Here is a 17,098-nt window from a genome sequence, read left to right as displayed (position 1 = left end):
GCAGGGGTTAAGAGTCCACAAAGGTTGCTAGCCCCTAAGGTTAATGAATAAAAACTGCAGGTGGCCCTGATCAATCAGAAAATGGGTAGGGGCTTTCAGAAAAACCCAAGAAGAAGATGGAACTGGTTCAATTTAAACCAGCTGGGGTCAGGGGCAGGGCCACCTAAATATTCAACTATGCTTGCTTAATGACATACAGTGGGCAGGTCAAAAGATCGTGACCCAAAAGAGAATGGACCAATAAGTCCTCTGATGGGAGGATCTGTCCTGCACTAACGTTATAAAAATGCCCTCACTTCCCTTGTGCTCAATTAATTATAGCTCATACTAATGGCTAATGTCAGAGACAAAAACTGCTTGTAGAGAGATAGCAGTGGGGAAGGTTGGCTGCCTGAAAAGTCAGCATATCTACCACTTTTCTTTCCAACATCACTGCTATGGAGGTGTTTTGCATGACCATGCATGTATAACCTTTATCAAATCACTCGCTTTCTCCATGAGGGTGGGTGGGTGGGGAGAGGGACTGGGAAGGGAGAGAATGTGGAATGCGTAGTTTTAAAAATGAATGTGAGAGGTTGTTTTTACATGCAACTAGGAAATAAGATATCTAAGCAATGGGGTATAGAGATCTATCTTACCCTACAGGAAAATAAAAGGGAGGGGGATGTGGAGGGGTCATAGAAGGGAGGGCAGATTGAGGAAAGGGCAATCAGAATACCTGCTGTCCTGGGGTGGGGATAGGGGGAGATGAGGAGAAAATTTTAAATTCAAAATTTTGTGGAAGTGAATGTTGAAAACTGAAAATAAATAATGTTTAAAAACTGTGAAAAAAATAAAACCCCCTCCCCCCCAAAATTAGCAGGCCTATTCATTTAAGAAATCCAAGCTTTTAAAAAATGGAAGAATTATTTGCCAGAAAATGGTGATAGAATCATAATAAAGCTTCCCCCCGCCCCAGTCCCAATATTCTGACTTCCTCATGGGCCCCACTGTATAACAGGCATGTACTAACTGAGCTACACAAGTTGGTTTTAACCATCCCACAAATCCCCAGAATCAATACAACCACTGCCCCTAGCTAGCCACTGCCCCCAGATCCAATTCACATATTTTAACAGGTTTGTTTTTGTACTCAGCAACAATCACAGCATCCATTTAGCCCAAGACAGGACCACAGTACCTAGCTATCCATCTTGACCAGACAGGACCACAACAGTCAGTCAATCAGAGGGCAGCACAACCAGGATGTATGTTCATGAGCCAAAGAAGGGATCTATCTTCTAGATAGATCTAGATAGATCCCTATCGTCTAATCCCTTGACAAATCCCCCCTGCCTTTATAATATTCATAATTCCTAATATGTAACTGCATCTTTACCCTATAAAAATCCATCTTGCTTTCTCTGAAGTTGCTGCTTCCTCTTGGAACCTAGCCCACTTCTGAGGGGTACCAATCCTAAAGAAATAGTTGTGCTTGGATTAGAGGTGTTCTGACTGAATTCTTTAAGACAGTGACTCCACAACATACCATGAAACTGCAGCAAAGCTATTTGCTCAAGGGCTCCCTCTTGCTTTGAGGATCAGTTACAAACATCTCTAATTTGTAGAGCTTTTTACCATCTGTCCACATTCTCCCTTTCCAAGTTTATTGCATGTACTCTTTCATATACTTGACATTCCAATCAATCTGGTCTATCACTCTTCTCTTTATACATCATTCCATTCCTCATCTTTGTGCCTATGCATTGACTATCCCCTCTTCCTATTCCCTGCTCTTCATATCCCCCTCAGAGAATCCCTCTATTTCTTCAAGACCACCTTCTACATGAAGTCTTTCAGATTCCTGCCACGCCCCCCCCAAACTTCTGATGTTCTCTAACCAAGCTACCTTGTCTTTATCTACTTTGGCTTATTTGAATTTAATCTCTTTGTATTTGTTTTAAACACGCTAACATGCACTTATCTCCCTTATTAGAATGTAAACTTTTGAAAGAAGGAATTAATTCATCTTTTTCTATGTATCCCTAGTTCATAGTACAATGTCTGGCACATAGTAGAGGCTTAATAAAGGTATGTTGACTGATTCAAATTATTGAAAGGTAGTCCATCAAAGTCTATCAAGTTACTGCTATATACTAAGCAGTATGCTGGGTGCTAGAGGACAGATCCAAAAGTCTGAGCCACACTCCCTGCCCTAGAGGGATTTCCACATACTTCACATATGTTGAAAGACCAGCTCTGTTTGCTAAGCAAATTTAAATACTAGGAAATAATACCCCTCAAAAAGGTTGTAGAATAAAGGAGTTTCTTCCATAAATTCATAGGCTATCAGCATTTTAGAGGATCACTCATGGCCAAAGGGAATGGGAAGAGAGGGAGTGACAATCATTATTTACAATGATTAAGTATAACTGAAAAAACGCATTTGGAAATTTGGGGCTATTACCTTTCACCATATATCCTTTTATTTAATTAGTGCTTTTGAGAAGTTCTCCCTAGACTGAACCACTTACTCAGAGAATAGAGGGTTGCTTCTCCTTGTCCACTTTAAATGGGGGTTTTCAGGGGTGTGTGTGTCTAATTACCTTGTTATATGACAATAGTTTACATTTATATTCATGGATTAACACATAATAACACGTGATCAATGAGTCATTTCTGCAGCCAAGAAGGCGGTGCATTATTATGACATATCCTTGCACTCATTGGATGTGAGGAGAGCCTGCTTGCCTTTAAAACTGGAGTCAGGATGACTGACTTTATTGTTTCATCATTTCAGTTCCAGCTTCTCTTTCTGCAAACCAAATAGTACCAAAATGATGCCTGGAGGCGTAGGTGAAATTCAACCTGCAACTCCAGAAATCCAGAAGATAGTTGATAAGGTGAGGTGGTGCATTTTATGAAATGAAGGATCTAATTGAAAATAATGGGTTCTGGTAACTTGATAGCTATCCTCTCTCTCTGTCTCTCTCTCTCTCTCTGTCTCTGTCTCTCTCTGTCTCTCTGTCTCTCTCTCTCTCTGTCTCTCTCTGTCTCTCTCTCTCTCTCTCTCTCCCTCTCTCCCTTCTCTGTTTGTCAATTGTTACTCTTTTCAAAGAATTAGTTTTAGATATATCTATCATCTCTATAATGTTTTCATTTGTAAGTTTACCCATTGCAGCATTTTCTGTGATACCAAAGAACTGGAAACAAAGCTAGATGGTCATTGATTTGAGAAATGGTTAAAAAAAAATGTGGTATGTGAATGAAATAGAAAATTCATATGCCATAAGAAATAATGAATATGAAGAACTTAGAGAAGCATAGGAAGATTTGTATGAAATGATGCAAAGGAAGCAGAAATTTAAAAAAGTACACACAATGGCTACAACATTGTGAATCTGATACAGTGACAAGAGCACTGAATTAGAACTTAGAGCAAGTGGATTCAAATCCTACCCTCTGCCTCTTGCTATCGTTATGACCTCCTGTATCTCACTTAATCCCCTTGGGCTCCAGTTTCCTCAAATGTAAAATGAAGGGGTTAGGGTAGGTGGTCTCTGATGTCTTTTCTAGCTCTAGATTTATGATTTTATGAAGCAAAAAAGGAAGGACAAACCCCCTTCTCTCCCTCCTTCCTCCCCCACCAAATACCGTGTAATTATGACCAAGCCTGGCCCCAGAGAAGAGATATGAGAAGGTCTTTGCAGAGGTGAGGGACTATGGGTGTAGAATGTTTCCTAGACACTGTTGGTTGGTTTTTGTTGAACTGCTCTTTTTTAAAAAAAATTTATGACAAAGCATGGCTCAGTGGGAAGGAGAGAGAGGAAGGATATATCTGGAAATAAAGGTGATGTAAAAACAAAAGGCATCAGTTTTAAAAATGAAAATGTGTGCTTCTCTGGGTACTGAAGGTAACATTCAGAATGGCTGTATTTACCAAGTAGAAATCTTGGAAAATATAGGAAATTCAACCTATGGGAGTGAATAAATTTACATAGTTTGCTATGCCTTATGAAATCAACAGAAACAGATAATTTGCTTTAGTTCATGGACAAGTATGAGAATTTGTTATTTTCTAACTCATTATCAATCCTTTTTGTTGTGAATTAATTTAGATCAACTATAAGATCTAGGTGTACTTATGATGCCATTAAAAACCATTGATTTATCAGACTAAATATATACAATTAAAGGAAAAAGAAGAAAATAATGGTTTTACAAAGGGGGAAGACCTAAATACTATGGAATGGAATGTTATTGCTTCTATTCAGGCCTTCTTTTTAATCATGTTACATTTAACATTTTAGAGCCAGCATCTAGTCTCAGCTCTTTTGCTTAATCTGTGAAATGAAGAGATTAGAATAGGGATCTCTAAATGCCTTCCAGTGCTCTGATTCTTTGAGTCAGTGATTACCAACTAAGACTCTGAGGACACTTTTCTTACTTTATTGGGTAGAATCAATCTGTAACTAACATGCTAGATTATTAACAATTTGATGAATATGATTTCAAAGTCACTGGAATAAACTTGTTTGTTAAGGCCAACAGTATACAGAATGAAGCCATGTTGAAGAACAGACCCTAATGACCTCTGATACAGACACTTTCCAAGGAATAAAACAGCTTCTGGTGGTGATAATTCTAATATTTGCAACCAAAATGAGAAGCTATTTGTTTTTCTGTCTGAGTTGTCACCTACAGATGGAAGTTTAGCATAGATGTAGGCAGAAGGAAAGAATATGCAAAGGGAATGTTTTCATTTCATTACTTTCATTTCATTGGCTAAGTAACCAAACGGGGTTTTACTATTCTATGTTGAGGGTCTACATGTTAATTTTCTTCTCATGTCACCTCAAAGCAAGAATATAAGCTCATTGGCCTCAAGTTTTCTCACCTTTAAAATGAGAAGCTTGAACTTGATGATCTCTGAGCTACTTTCTTCATTCTAATATTGAGTTTTGACTGAAGTGGTATGAGGGAATGTCTGTAACAACGACGTGTGTGAATGTAAACTCATTGCTTTCCAATGAGCATAGGAGTCCCTCTGGTGCTCCTGCAATAGCTGGCATATATGCTGGGACTTTACAGTGTATAAGAGAAAGAGCACTAACGTGAGTCAGGAAATATGGGTTCTAGACTCAGCTTGGCCACTAACGTGAGTCAGGAAATTTGAATTCTAGACTCTGCTTGGCCACCTACTATCTCTGATCTTGAACTTGAGCTCAATTGGTCTTCAATTTCCTCATATGTCTACATAGGATGTATAGATGCATCTCCTGAATTGGCATAGATACAAATGATCTGAGGTCTGGCCTGCTTCATGGGGAGCACATGACTATGTCTACAAGCAAGGTGGGAAAAGCAGGCCTCTGGAATACCACCATGATGGCGAGCTCTTACCTCCCCAGGAGAGATACAGGGCTAGAATTATGTCTATCTGCCTGCTTCCCTTAAATATCTCTGGTTTACATGTAGGAGTCTGAGTTCAGAGGAAAAGTTACTTCCCTAGCCAATCTTAAGGGCAAAAGTCACCCTTAGCTTGGACTCACCCACTTAGTACTGTCCCACCAAACATTGGTTACGCAAACGACTGTCACAACAGTGAATTACAAGTAAACCTATTTATCTAAACAAGAAAAGCCAAACTATACCCAGGCTCACCCCTGTGTTGAAACACAGGTCTGGAATTCTTTCTGTCTTTCTGTCTTCCTATGGTCCCCAGAAACAGAAGCAATCTATGTCCGACTTCTCTATACACCTACTAGTAGGGTGGACACAATAACATTATGACTAAAGATTCATCTGCATGACATCAAAGCAGTAATAGTGAAAAATTTGATCAATTAATCCACTGGTTTTCATTCACTGGTACAGAGAACAACCTCCAGAGTTACAAGGTCTGGGTTCAAAGCCTGCCTCTGACTTTTACTATCTATGTAACACTGGGCAAATAAGTTCTTTCTGGGCTTCAGTTTTCTCATCTGTAAAATAAAGAGGTTAAGCTAGATATCTTGAGAGGTCTCTTCCATCTCTAAATCTATGAAGCTATGATCTTATGACTTACTTTGTGCCAAGCACTCTGAAATATAGAAAGATGTACAAAATTAAATGTCTGTCCTCATGGAGCTGATAAGTTAGACAACATAACTGCATACAGTTGGTTTTCTCTATGCAATTCCTTTGACCCATTTTGAGCGTATTTTTCCAGAGAATTCATGGGTAGTTTGTTGGTTTTTGGTTTTTTGGGGTTTTTTGCTGAATTGACCAGATCAACTAATTAGCATCATACGGAGGCATGGAGGTTCTCATTGGTTATGGCAGCAGAGTACTGCTTCAGTTAGATTTTGTCAAGCTGGGAAGGCTTTGGGGCAGCTGAATGGCTCAGGTGATAGACTGCCAGGCCTACAATCAGAAAGCTGAGTCTTCCTGAGTTCAAATCTGATCTCAGACACATAATAGCTGTGTGACCCTGGACAATTCACTTAACCCTGTTTGCCACAGTTTCCTCATCTGTAAAATGAACTGCAGAAGGAAATGACAAACTGCTTCAACAACTCTGCCAAGAAAACCCCAAATGGGGTCAAAAGAGTCAGATATTACTGAAACAAATGAAAAACAACAAAGAAAGGCTTTGAATAGGGGTCTAGCACCAAAATATGTCTACTCTCCCAAGGCCAACATAACTAAGTACGTAGAGGCTTGTCAGAAATGTTGACCACAGGTGATAATTTCTTTAGCTATAGCAATCATTCAAATAGAGATGCAGTGTGAAAGATACTCCAGAAACTATGTATGTCAGCCCATTTCTATCTGTTTAATTCAAGAAATATGACAGTTTTATCAGTAGTTTTTTTGTTTTTTTCAGTTGTGTCTGACTCTTGGTATGAACCATAGCAAACCAGGCCCTTCTCTCCTCTACTGTCTCTCAAAGTCTGTTCCATGACACTATCTATCCATCCCATCCTCTGCTCTCCCCTTCTCCTTTTGCATTCAATCTTTCCCAACATCAGGGTCTTCTTCAATAAGGCCCATCTTCTCCTTGTGTGACCAAAGGATTTCAGTTTTAGCTTCAGTATTTGACCTACCAGTAAATGTAGATATGCTATGTTAAATCAATACTAATAAGGTTTCTTGTTTTATTAATAATAATGCTCATTGAATACTAACGTCCAAAAAAGACTGCCACCAGATGAGACACTGGGAGACTGTGTGACGTGACTAAAGATTACAAAACCATTTGGAAATGCAAAGTTAATAAGTATGATAATACCCTGGTTTGATTATTGAGAGCAGTTCTTCCTAGCCTGTCATTCTCTCATTATCATCTGTATAGGTCTCTTTATATGAAGTCAACTCTGGGGAGCACTGAGTGAAGTAGACAGTGCATAACTGTCAGATAAATAGGACCAAGACAAAGAGCCCATGTGGATCAATTTCAGCTAGATAGTCTCCATTTTCTGAGGGCTAAATTATTCCACAAATTTCAAATATTAAATCTGATCCCCGAGCAGCATTCCTGACAAACACAGGGCTGTACAGGAAAAAGTGTGTAGACTCTGGAGTTAGGAGATCTGGGTTCAAATCCTATCTCTGACACTACCTGTGACTTTAGTCAAGTCCTTCAACCCCCTTGTATTTCAGTTTCCCCATTTATAAAATGAAGGGGTTGGAGTAGATGGCCTCTCTCTGAGATTTCTTCCAGCTCTAGACCTATGATCTTATTAATAATGAGTTGTATATGCACTTTAGTACCACACAATTAGTTGGCATATGCCAGAGGGGATCCACCTTAGACGTTCTCATTCCTGGATACTACTCCACCCTTGAGATCTCAAACAAGGTCCTTCCCTTTTGGGATCTCAGCTTCTTTACTGTCACCTTACCCACTCCCCCATAGTTGCTGAACCTGCTTTTCACCCACACTGGGCCTTCCAAGCACTTAATCTCTCCCACTTCTTTAACTCACTATTGACTACCTTTGGCTCCTACCCACTCCAGACTTTGTGGCCAGTCACTTTTAATACCACCCTAGACTGCCATGACCTTTTGTCATTCTAATCCTTAATTCAGAATTAATCTCAATGTCCACTTTGTTCTCCTCTTTGACCTCTATACATCATTAGACACAATAATCACTCCCCCTTTTAAAATATGGCATATTTTGTTTTTTCTGTCACCTCACATGTAAAATGAGGAGGTTGCACGAGATGATCCCTAAAGTCTCTTTCAGTTCTAGTCTGTGTTATGATCATTGTGTCTAATCTTTCTATTGTGTCTAATCGTGGAAACTTGTGCCAATTCCTGCCTCCTTCCTTTGACCTTTGTTCTCCTACCCTTCCTCCTTGGCACCCATAACCCTGAATTAGACTCCTTTTTCCCCTTTCCCTTCTTCCCAATGAAACTCTGGCCCATCCATCAAGACTTCACAGAGCAATAGCTGAATTCCAGGTAGCTACAGAGGCTAGAGGGAGATGGTGAAAGCAAATGTAGTTGGTTAAAGAAAACCTACTCTTCAAGGAGGAAGAAGAACCCTGGCAGCAATTCAGTGAGACTTTGATCCATTTGTGTGTCCTGAGTATACACAGACTTATGCTAGGATGAAAGAAAGAAAGAAAGAAAGAAAGGAAGAAAGAAAGAAAGAAAGAAAGAAAGAAAGAAAGGGAGGAAGGAAGGAAGGAAGGAAGGAAGGAAGGAAGGAAGGAAGAAAGAAAGAAAGAAAGAAAGAAAGAAAGAAAGAAAGAAAGAAAGAAAGAAAGAAAGAAAGAAAGGAAAGAAGGAAGGAAGGAAGGAAGGAAGGAAGGAAAAAGAAAAAATGAAAGTAGTGCGGTTCAGTCTGCATTCAGACAATACAGTTCTTTACTCTGGAGACAAATAGCATGTCTCCTCATGAGACCTTTGGGATTTTCTTGGATCATTGTATTGTTGAGAATAGCTAAGTCACTCACAGTTGCTCATCATACAATAGTGTTGTTACTGCATATAAAGTTCTCCTGGTCCTGCTCATTTCACTTTGCATCTTTTCATGTAACTCTTTCCAGGTTTTTCTGTAATCATCCTGCTTGTGATTTCTTACAGCACAGCAATATTCCATCACAATCATGTACCACAACTTGTTCAATTATTCCCTAATTGATGCCCATCCCTTCAATTTCCAGTTCTTAGCTACCACAAAAAAAGATGCTATTTGGACAAGTAGGTTCTTTTCCCTTTTAAAAAAAATGTCTTTGGGACTTAGATCGATCAGTGGCATTGTTGAATCAAAGGGTATGTATGCCCAGGTTTATAGCCCTTGGGGTATAGTTCCAAATTCCTCTCCAGTATGTCTGGATGAGTTCACAAAGGAGCCAGCATTTTAAGGAGGAAGACAGCATAGCACATAAAGATACAGGTACATAGATAGATAGACAGAGAGAAGAGAGAGAGAGAGAGAGAGAGAGAGAGAGAGAGAGAGAGAGAGAGAGAGAGAGAGAGAGAGAGAGAGAGAGAGAGAGAGCAAGCAAAGACAAAGTAACCTTGGAGGAAGACACTAGCAACTGTGGGCAACGTAAAAGAGACTCATGTAAAAGGTAACCTTTGAGCTAAATCTTGAAGGAAACTAGGGAATCTAAAAGGCAGAGGTGAAGGAGACTGTTTCAGAAGTTACAATGACTCACCCAGGGTCATACAGTGACAGTTACTCAGCAAGCATTTATGAAGTACTACCTATATACTAGAATCATATTAAGCTCTGGGAATACAAAGACGAAAAGGAAACACTCTCTGTCTTCAATTAGCTTATATTCTCTTAGGAAAGACAAGTTGCACATAAATAAGTTTATACCAAGTAAATATAAGGTCATATGAGGTGAGGGTGCACTCGCAGCTGGGGGCATCAGACAAGGCTTCATATAGAAGCTGCCATTTAAACAACTTCGAAAGGGAGTCATGATATAAAAAACAGATTTCCCATTTCCTAGTCCAATATTCTTTCCATTTCATGTCACCTTCTGCCTACTAGTGTAATGACAGGGTAATTGATCAAATGAAAATTGTGATTAGAATGGCTCTGGAAAACATTTAACCCATAAATGTGCCTGCATCTGAATAGCAGTGACTGAATCCACCTGTCTTATGGTGGGTTTATGGATAGACATTTCTCTGTGTGTCTATCACTATGGGTATATTTACTCTGTAACTAGGTGCACACACCCAGTAATACTTGTATGTGCATGTGGTAACCTGATACAACTTTGTGTTAGAGATTTCTTTCTGATGTGAACTCAGGGGTTGGACACATTTTGGATATTTCTTTGCTTTCTTGGCCTGTTGCCCCCACCCAGATGATCTCGAAACTTCAGGGTGTGCTACTGCCCAGAGAGAGTCAGAAGCTCCATTTATAGGCACCTCAAAATCAAACTATGAACTGATTTATTCACAAATGATTAAAAATAGAACTTTCAACATGCTAGAAGAAAGTCCTGATCACCCCCCATCCTATCAACCTAATTCAGTCTCCCTCCCTCCTCCCCAAGGTCTGTCTAGTCTCTATGACTTATAATAATGGGAGTTCACATATAGACGTGCATGCACACACACGCATGCACACATACACACACACACATACACACACACACATACACACACACACACACATCAGTCCTTCCCTCTTTTCCTCCTCTTATCTGAGTCATTTTCTGGCTTCTCCCCTGTCCTTTCTTTCCAGAACCACCTTAAACACTTTCATATGCCACCACCACCACTACCACCACTATCGATAGTCAAAAGATATAAACAGAGAAAGAAATGCAAGCTATCATTAGCCAGAAAAAATGCTCAAAATCACTAATAACTAGAAAAATTAAAGCATTTCTGAGTCATCACCTCACACACATCAGGCAAAGTTGGCCTAAATAAAGGAATATGGCAAATATTGGAAAGGCTCTCTCCAAATACTTGGAGAGAGAAGCAAGATGTTTGGGGTCAGATTCTTAGTTGCCTGTGTCACTCTCTTTCCCCCTTCTGCTTTGAAAATGCTCATCTTATTTGATCTTGTTAAAGTTCAAAATAAAAAGGGAAAGGAAAAAAGCTGGAAGGAGATGGGAAGAGGAAAGAATGGCCTCTCCCATTTCAGTTGGCCGTTCCTTTTTCCCGTTTGGGGAGTTACACCTTTGCTCCTAACCCTAGATTATTCCTCCTGCCCTGCCCTGCCCCTGATTTAGCTTCTACCTCTTCCTTAGAAACCCCTGAGAGAGAGCAAGCATTCATTCTGAAGCTACTTCAAAGTCAATGTAATAGATGCTCAGAGATTATTCCAGAATCAGGCAGTAATATTCCCTCCCATCTGTATGGGACTGGTTCAGGCAGATTCTACCCAACTGGAAAGGCTTTGGGGCAGCTAGGTGGCTCAGGGGATAGAGTGCCAGGTCTAGAATCAGAATGATGAGCCTTCCTGAGTTCAATCTGGCCTCAGACACTTACTAGCTGTGTGACCCTAGACAAGTCACTTACCCTTGTTTGACTCAGTTTCCTCATTGGTAAAATGAGTCAGCATACAGAGAAACAAAGACCAACCAGCAGACAAGGCTTCCAACTGTCTGACATAAGTAATACATACATCACAGATTAACAGACATACCTAACAGTCTGACCATATACACATAGTTAGCAGAGAGAGAAGTGCTAACACCTGGGTTTTCAAAGCTGGTGGCTCCTTAGCAGCTGCCCAGAATCTCCTCTGGCCAAACAAACACTTCCAATAAGTAAGCCCCAAAGTAAAACGGCACCTCCGAGTATTTATACATTTTTCAGAGCCTGAGGGCATTGAAACCCTTGAGAACCAATGCCTCATTAACAAAAGGTGTGTGCCTTCCTACAAATCTTCCCTAATCAAACTCCCCTTAATGGGCAGGCATATTAATGTGGAAGATCTTTAACCCCTTTAACATTACACTGCTCTGACTCCAAAGGCAGCACTCTTCACCATGCCACTGTCCCTCTTCAAACTAAGGCTAGAGGACCATGGGATCACAGATTTTAAAGCTGGAAGAGAGCTTAGTGGTCTAGTCAAAACCCCTTATTTTATGGATAAGGAAACTGAGGCCCACGGAAATGAAGGAACTTATTCAAAGTCACACAAGTAGTGACAGAGCCAGGATTTGAACCCAGGTGCACTGGATACAAATCCAGCACTCTGTCCACTACATCAAACTTCATACACCATAACTTCAACTCAGTAGATATGTCATAAACTGGGGCTGGTTTTTCTGTTATTGGTGGAACTGGGCATAGATTAACCACTGAGGCATCTTCAAACTGAGATGAGGTGAGATTCTATGTCAGGATCCTTAGCAACTCAGAGATTTAGAGAATCCTAACCAGAAGATGTGCATTGTGGTCTCTCATGGAACACTAGCCACCCACTACATAAGTGGTCAATCAATCATTTATTGCTAGCTTGAAGGAAAGAGTTGCTATTGTAACTGATCCCTTCCTTTTGAAAGTATTTTCATATATTTAGTATTTACTCTTTTGAGTAAATATTATATTCCTCCCAGGACAATGTAAGCTGCTTCAGAACAGGGGCTGGTTGTGGCTGTTTTTAATCCTCAGCACCCACCACAGTGTCTTAGGCACAGTAGGAAAGAACATAGATTTTCTTTTTAAAATTCTTTTATTAATGATTTAAGGAATTGGAGGGAAAAAGGGTTTGACTAACATTTCCATGGTCGTCAGTGCTGCGTTGGCCAGTGATTAGGCCAAACCTGATATTATTTCGTGATAACCATTAAATTCCTCACCCTCCTCTCTTTTCTTAAGGTAAAGCCACAGTTTGAAGAAAAGAGCAATAGGAAATATGACTGCTTGGAAGCTGTAGAATACAGAAGCCAAATGGTTGCAGGGACCGTGTATTTTGTAAAGGTCAGTGTTGAACAAGATTTTGAATTCTACTGTTTTCTTTCTATTTGGATCTGTTTGGAAATTGTGGGTATAGTCTGTCCCCTTCCCTTTTGAGTAACTGGAGAAATTAGAGTGTCTGCCCCAGGGGAAATAGAAATATAAAAGATGGTGTGGTAACGGAGAGAAAATGAAGTAGGCAGGAAGGAGGAAAGAACTTTGGGAAAGGGATTCATGACAACCTGAGAAAAAGAGGACTAAGCTAGAAGGGTTTGCTCTCATACTGAACCTGAGAAATGGCAACCAAAGATGGATGTCAAAATGAGAGGGATGGGGGAAGAGAAGAAGAGAGCGGGGGGGGGGGGGGGGGGGGGGGGGCGGGGGGGGGGGGAAGAAAATGAAAAAGGCTCTCCCTAACCCCTCACTTAGAGTTGCCAGGCAGCTGGAGAGAAGTAAGGTCAAGACAGGGTTCATAGAAATGTTTCTATCAGGAGAAGCTCTAGTGTTTAAGTCTGTGACTGAGAATTTACTTTAACATATTCATGATCATTCATTTGGGAAATTTGCTTTCACGATTCCTTTAATAAAATCTCAGTCAATAAGATTGTGAATTACATGCTTACAAGTGGAGAGTAAGTCTCAGGATACATTGTCACAAGATTTCCTGGATGGGAACAATAAGATAAAAGAGTGAGAAAACTTCCAAAGTCTTTCGTGTCATGTTTGTCTCTGAAACAATGTTTATGTCCTGAATCCAGCAGCTAGATTATATGTTGCTTGAGAGTAAGCATCCTGTCTTATATCAGTGTAGCAGGTCACTATGGATCCTAATAATTTCATTGGTGCCCAGGATTTCAAACGCAACTTTGTTAGAATTACAGAAGTATACTTTTCTTTTTCCAAATACTATGCATTAAACCCTTCATAAATATTATCTCATCCAATCATTACAAATGAGACTTTTCTTGGGTGAGGAAAATGAGATGAAGTGACTTACCTAGAGTCCCACAACTAGTAAGTGTCTGAGGTAAGATTGGTACTCAGGTCTTCTTGACTCCAGGCCCAGCATTCTCTTATTGTGGAAAATGCTGTATCTGAGAACTCTCTCTACTAACACAGATCTGAGTCCAACTACTGACTTTGCTGATCAGTCCTAGGGAGTTACTTGGGGCCTACAGTGGTTATATGACTTAAGAAGTGACTTACCTATCCAAAGCACTACCTAGCTGTCTTGTTGGTTTCATTTACTCTGTTTTGTTGAAGATAGAACTCTGTTAAAGATAGCATAGTGTAAAGTAGCTAAGTGCTACTATTTTGGAGGGAAATGGGGGATAAAATAGCACAGATAGAAACAGTGAGAAGATAGGGCTGTTCCTACAGGAACACAGTATAGGAAGGAAGGCCCAAGAGGTACAAAAACCACAGTGTTTTCAAAGAGGCTTGGCTAAAAATCATAAAAGGAGAACCCAAATTTTGTATGACACTTGATCTTTTTCTTTCCTGCATGTTTCAGAAAATAAAATCCTTAAAAAATTAATGAAACTCTAGGACAGAGGCACAATTCAAATTCAAAATAGCACTTGACTCTGTTATTAAAAATGAGTTGTTGAACTATTCAAAAATGCAGGTGCTAAACAACTAGAGCCAACTGTGGTATAATGAAAAAAGCCTGGATTTGAGATCAGATTCTGGCTCTGCTGCTAATTAGCTTATGACTTTGGACAAGGGAAGAGAAACAAGTATTTACTAAGAAGCTACTATGTGCCAGGCACTCTGCTATGGCAGTTGTGGACAAGCGTAGATTTGCATTTTAACAAAGTGGCCAGCCCCTCCGAATTGTGCTCTCTGAAGTATCTTTCGAATGCTTTATAAATGTCATCTTACTTGATCCTCCCAATAACCCTATGACTTGGGTACTATTGTCATCCCCATTTGGGGCAATTAAGGAAATCATTTGAAGAAACTGAGGCAGACAGGAAATATCTGAAGGTCTTCCAGCTCCAGACCCATCATTCTGTCCACTGACTCCCTTAGCTGCCACCTTACAAGTAACTTACAAGTACTGAACAAGTGACTCACTTCACTAGGACTTAGTTTCTTTGACTACAAAATGAGCAGATTGGACTAAAGTCCCTTCCAGCTTTAAATCTATGACCTTAAGAGCTAATAGTAGCATAATATTGCTGCCTGTCTGAATACTGTTGCTCATTGGACTTCTGTGGAACTCAATTCCCTTAGCTTTAAAAATAAAATTAAATGATCTCCTCAGGTCACTCCCTGTTAAAATTTTGTTTTCAAGCATGAATGGCTCATACATAGGTTAGAATAAAAATAAAACATTCATGTCAGAGGTCTAGTCAAAACCCCTACCTAAAATAGGAATAAACCTAATGCAGTGATCTTAAGAGGTGATGGGTACTAGGTTGGAATACATGCCACTGATTTTCCTCTTCTCTTTCTTTGCAGGTACACTTTGGATGTGATCAATATGCACATTTAAAAATATTTGAACCTCTCCCTCAAACGAATAAGCCAATGGAGCTGTTAGACTACCAGACTGACAAAACCAAGGATGATGAAGTGAACTACTTTTAGAAGTACAATCAGAATGCATTTGGTTACTTTCATGAGCATCCTGTATCAATAAGCACAATTGAAATGAAACATGGATCTTTGTAAAGTAGATTTTGACTTTGATGATATATTGGTGAGTTTTAGTCAATGTTCCCTCCTTTCCTCTTTTTATTAATTCTTTATTATAAGGAATGTATCAGTGGATTGAGGAAGGAGAACAGATATATTCAGAAATAAAGTGATATAAGAACAAAAGTTATCAATTAAATATTTTAATCAATTCTTAAACTATTTGCTTTAAATCATTTTACATCTCAGCTCCTCCCATAGTAGATAATCAAGGAGCATTAGGTTACACTCTAAAACCGCCACACAAATTTGGGTAGTGTCCTCTCTGTACTCCTACAACTTATATTTGCATTTGTGGGTTGGGTTCCCAAAAAAGGCTGCTATCCCAGGTAGTAGGGGCAATCCTGGGGGGGGTCTGCATCCCTAATACCATATCTCAAGAGCCCCCATTAAGTATCAGCCAGCAGACATAATTAGCAAAGACATTTACTTAGATGGCATAGTACTTACCAAACATACATACACACACACACACACACACACACACACACACACACATACACACACACACAATAAACCTGGGGTATACTCTCCCTCAAATACAGAGTGTCCAAGGGGAAAGTGGAGTCTAAACTTAGTGTAGAGTGGTAGTGAGGTACATGTGCAGGATACATGTGTGGCAAAACCAACTCACAACTCCTGGTACTATATGATCTAGAAATTGTTTCTCTCTGGATGGGTTGTTCAGCTGCATGTCCAGGGTTTTCTCTCTGTAGTCTGACTCTCCTCTGTTTCTTCATGTTCCTTGAAGCTGCTTCCATCCCACAGTGGCTGTCTCCTTATCTCCATGTCTATCTGAAGGCAGACCAAAATTTCTGGGGTTAAAATGACAGCTCTTCTCTGCTGCCTGTACTAATGAGTAGTATTTACCTGTCAGTGATAACACCACTTGGAGGATTTCAAGGCATTTCCTCATCATCAAAACACTGGATAGCACGGCTCTTTTAGGCATTTCTTTTGAATCTGCTCCATAGCCAAGGTCTAATCAAAACAGTCTATCCCCCAGTACTTGCCACAGTTCTTTCTACCTGGTTGGTGCTTAATTAAAGATTCTTAATGGAATCAACTTCCTCACTAGGCTTGTGCTCACCTAATCTGGGAACTGGAAGCCTCTTACTGCCTTCTACATCCATCAAGAGAAAATGGAAAAGATGGCTATGTTTTAGTGTTCTTGTCTACTTTCCACTAAGAAAAATTGTGAACATTTTTAAAATATCTTTTCTAACACCACCCCCTGCACACTGTGTCCTACTTCGATCTACACATCTCCCAATGACACTTGTCTCCTAGATCTCCTCAGAGCTGTCCAGCTGCTGTCTCCAGCTTCTTTTCCTGCCTCCTCTCCTTTCTGCTCTTCCCTGGGGACTTTTCCCAGGGGTGGGCTTTGGTTTTGTTTTTTTTGTTCTCCTTTCTAGGCCAGGTCTACCTATTAAGATTGTGAAGCTTCTCTTACTATGGTAACAGTTCCCTCCTATGCTCTATACTGATTTGCCTCCTGAATGGCTGCATTCTTTAGAAACAAAGTTTTAGCTCCCTCACT

The 17,098-nt window shown here is 40.0% G+C and overlaps 1 protein-coding gene across 1 annotated transcript; it reads left to right on the top strand.

The window, feature by feature from the left end:
- The first annotated feature begins 2,759 nt into the window (after positions 1–2,759).
- Positions 2,760–15,684, top strand: LOC140506540 (cystatin-A-like). The gene is made up of 3 exons (XM_072613820.1): positions 2,760–2,882; positions 12,778–12,879; positions 15,322–15,684. Exons 1-3 carry the CDS (start codon positions 2,817–2,819, stop codon positions 15,448–15,450), a joined length of 297 nt encoding a protein of 98 aa, XP_072469921.1. The 5' UTR covers positions 2,760–2,816; the 3' UTR covers positions 15,451–15,684.
- Positions 15,685–17,098: the final 1,414 nt, after the last annotated feature.

The sequence above is a fragment of the Notamacropus eugenii genome, chromosome 5 (assembly GCF_028372415.1).
Source record: "Notamacropus eugenii isolate mMacEug1 chromosome 5, mMacEug1.pri_v2, whole genome shotgun sequence".
Taxonomy (NCBI): domain Eukaryota; kingdom Metazoa; phylum Chordata; class Mammalia; order Diprotodontia; family Macropodidae; genus Notamacropus; species Notamacropus eugenii.
The sequence above is the reverse complement of the archived record's forward strand: the minus strand, read 5'-3'. Positions and strand labels throughout refer to the sequence as shown.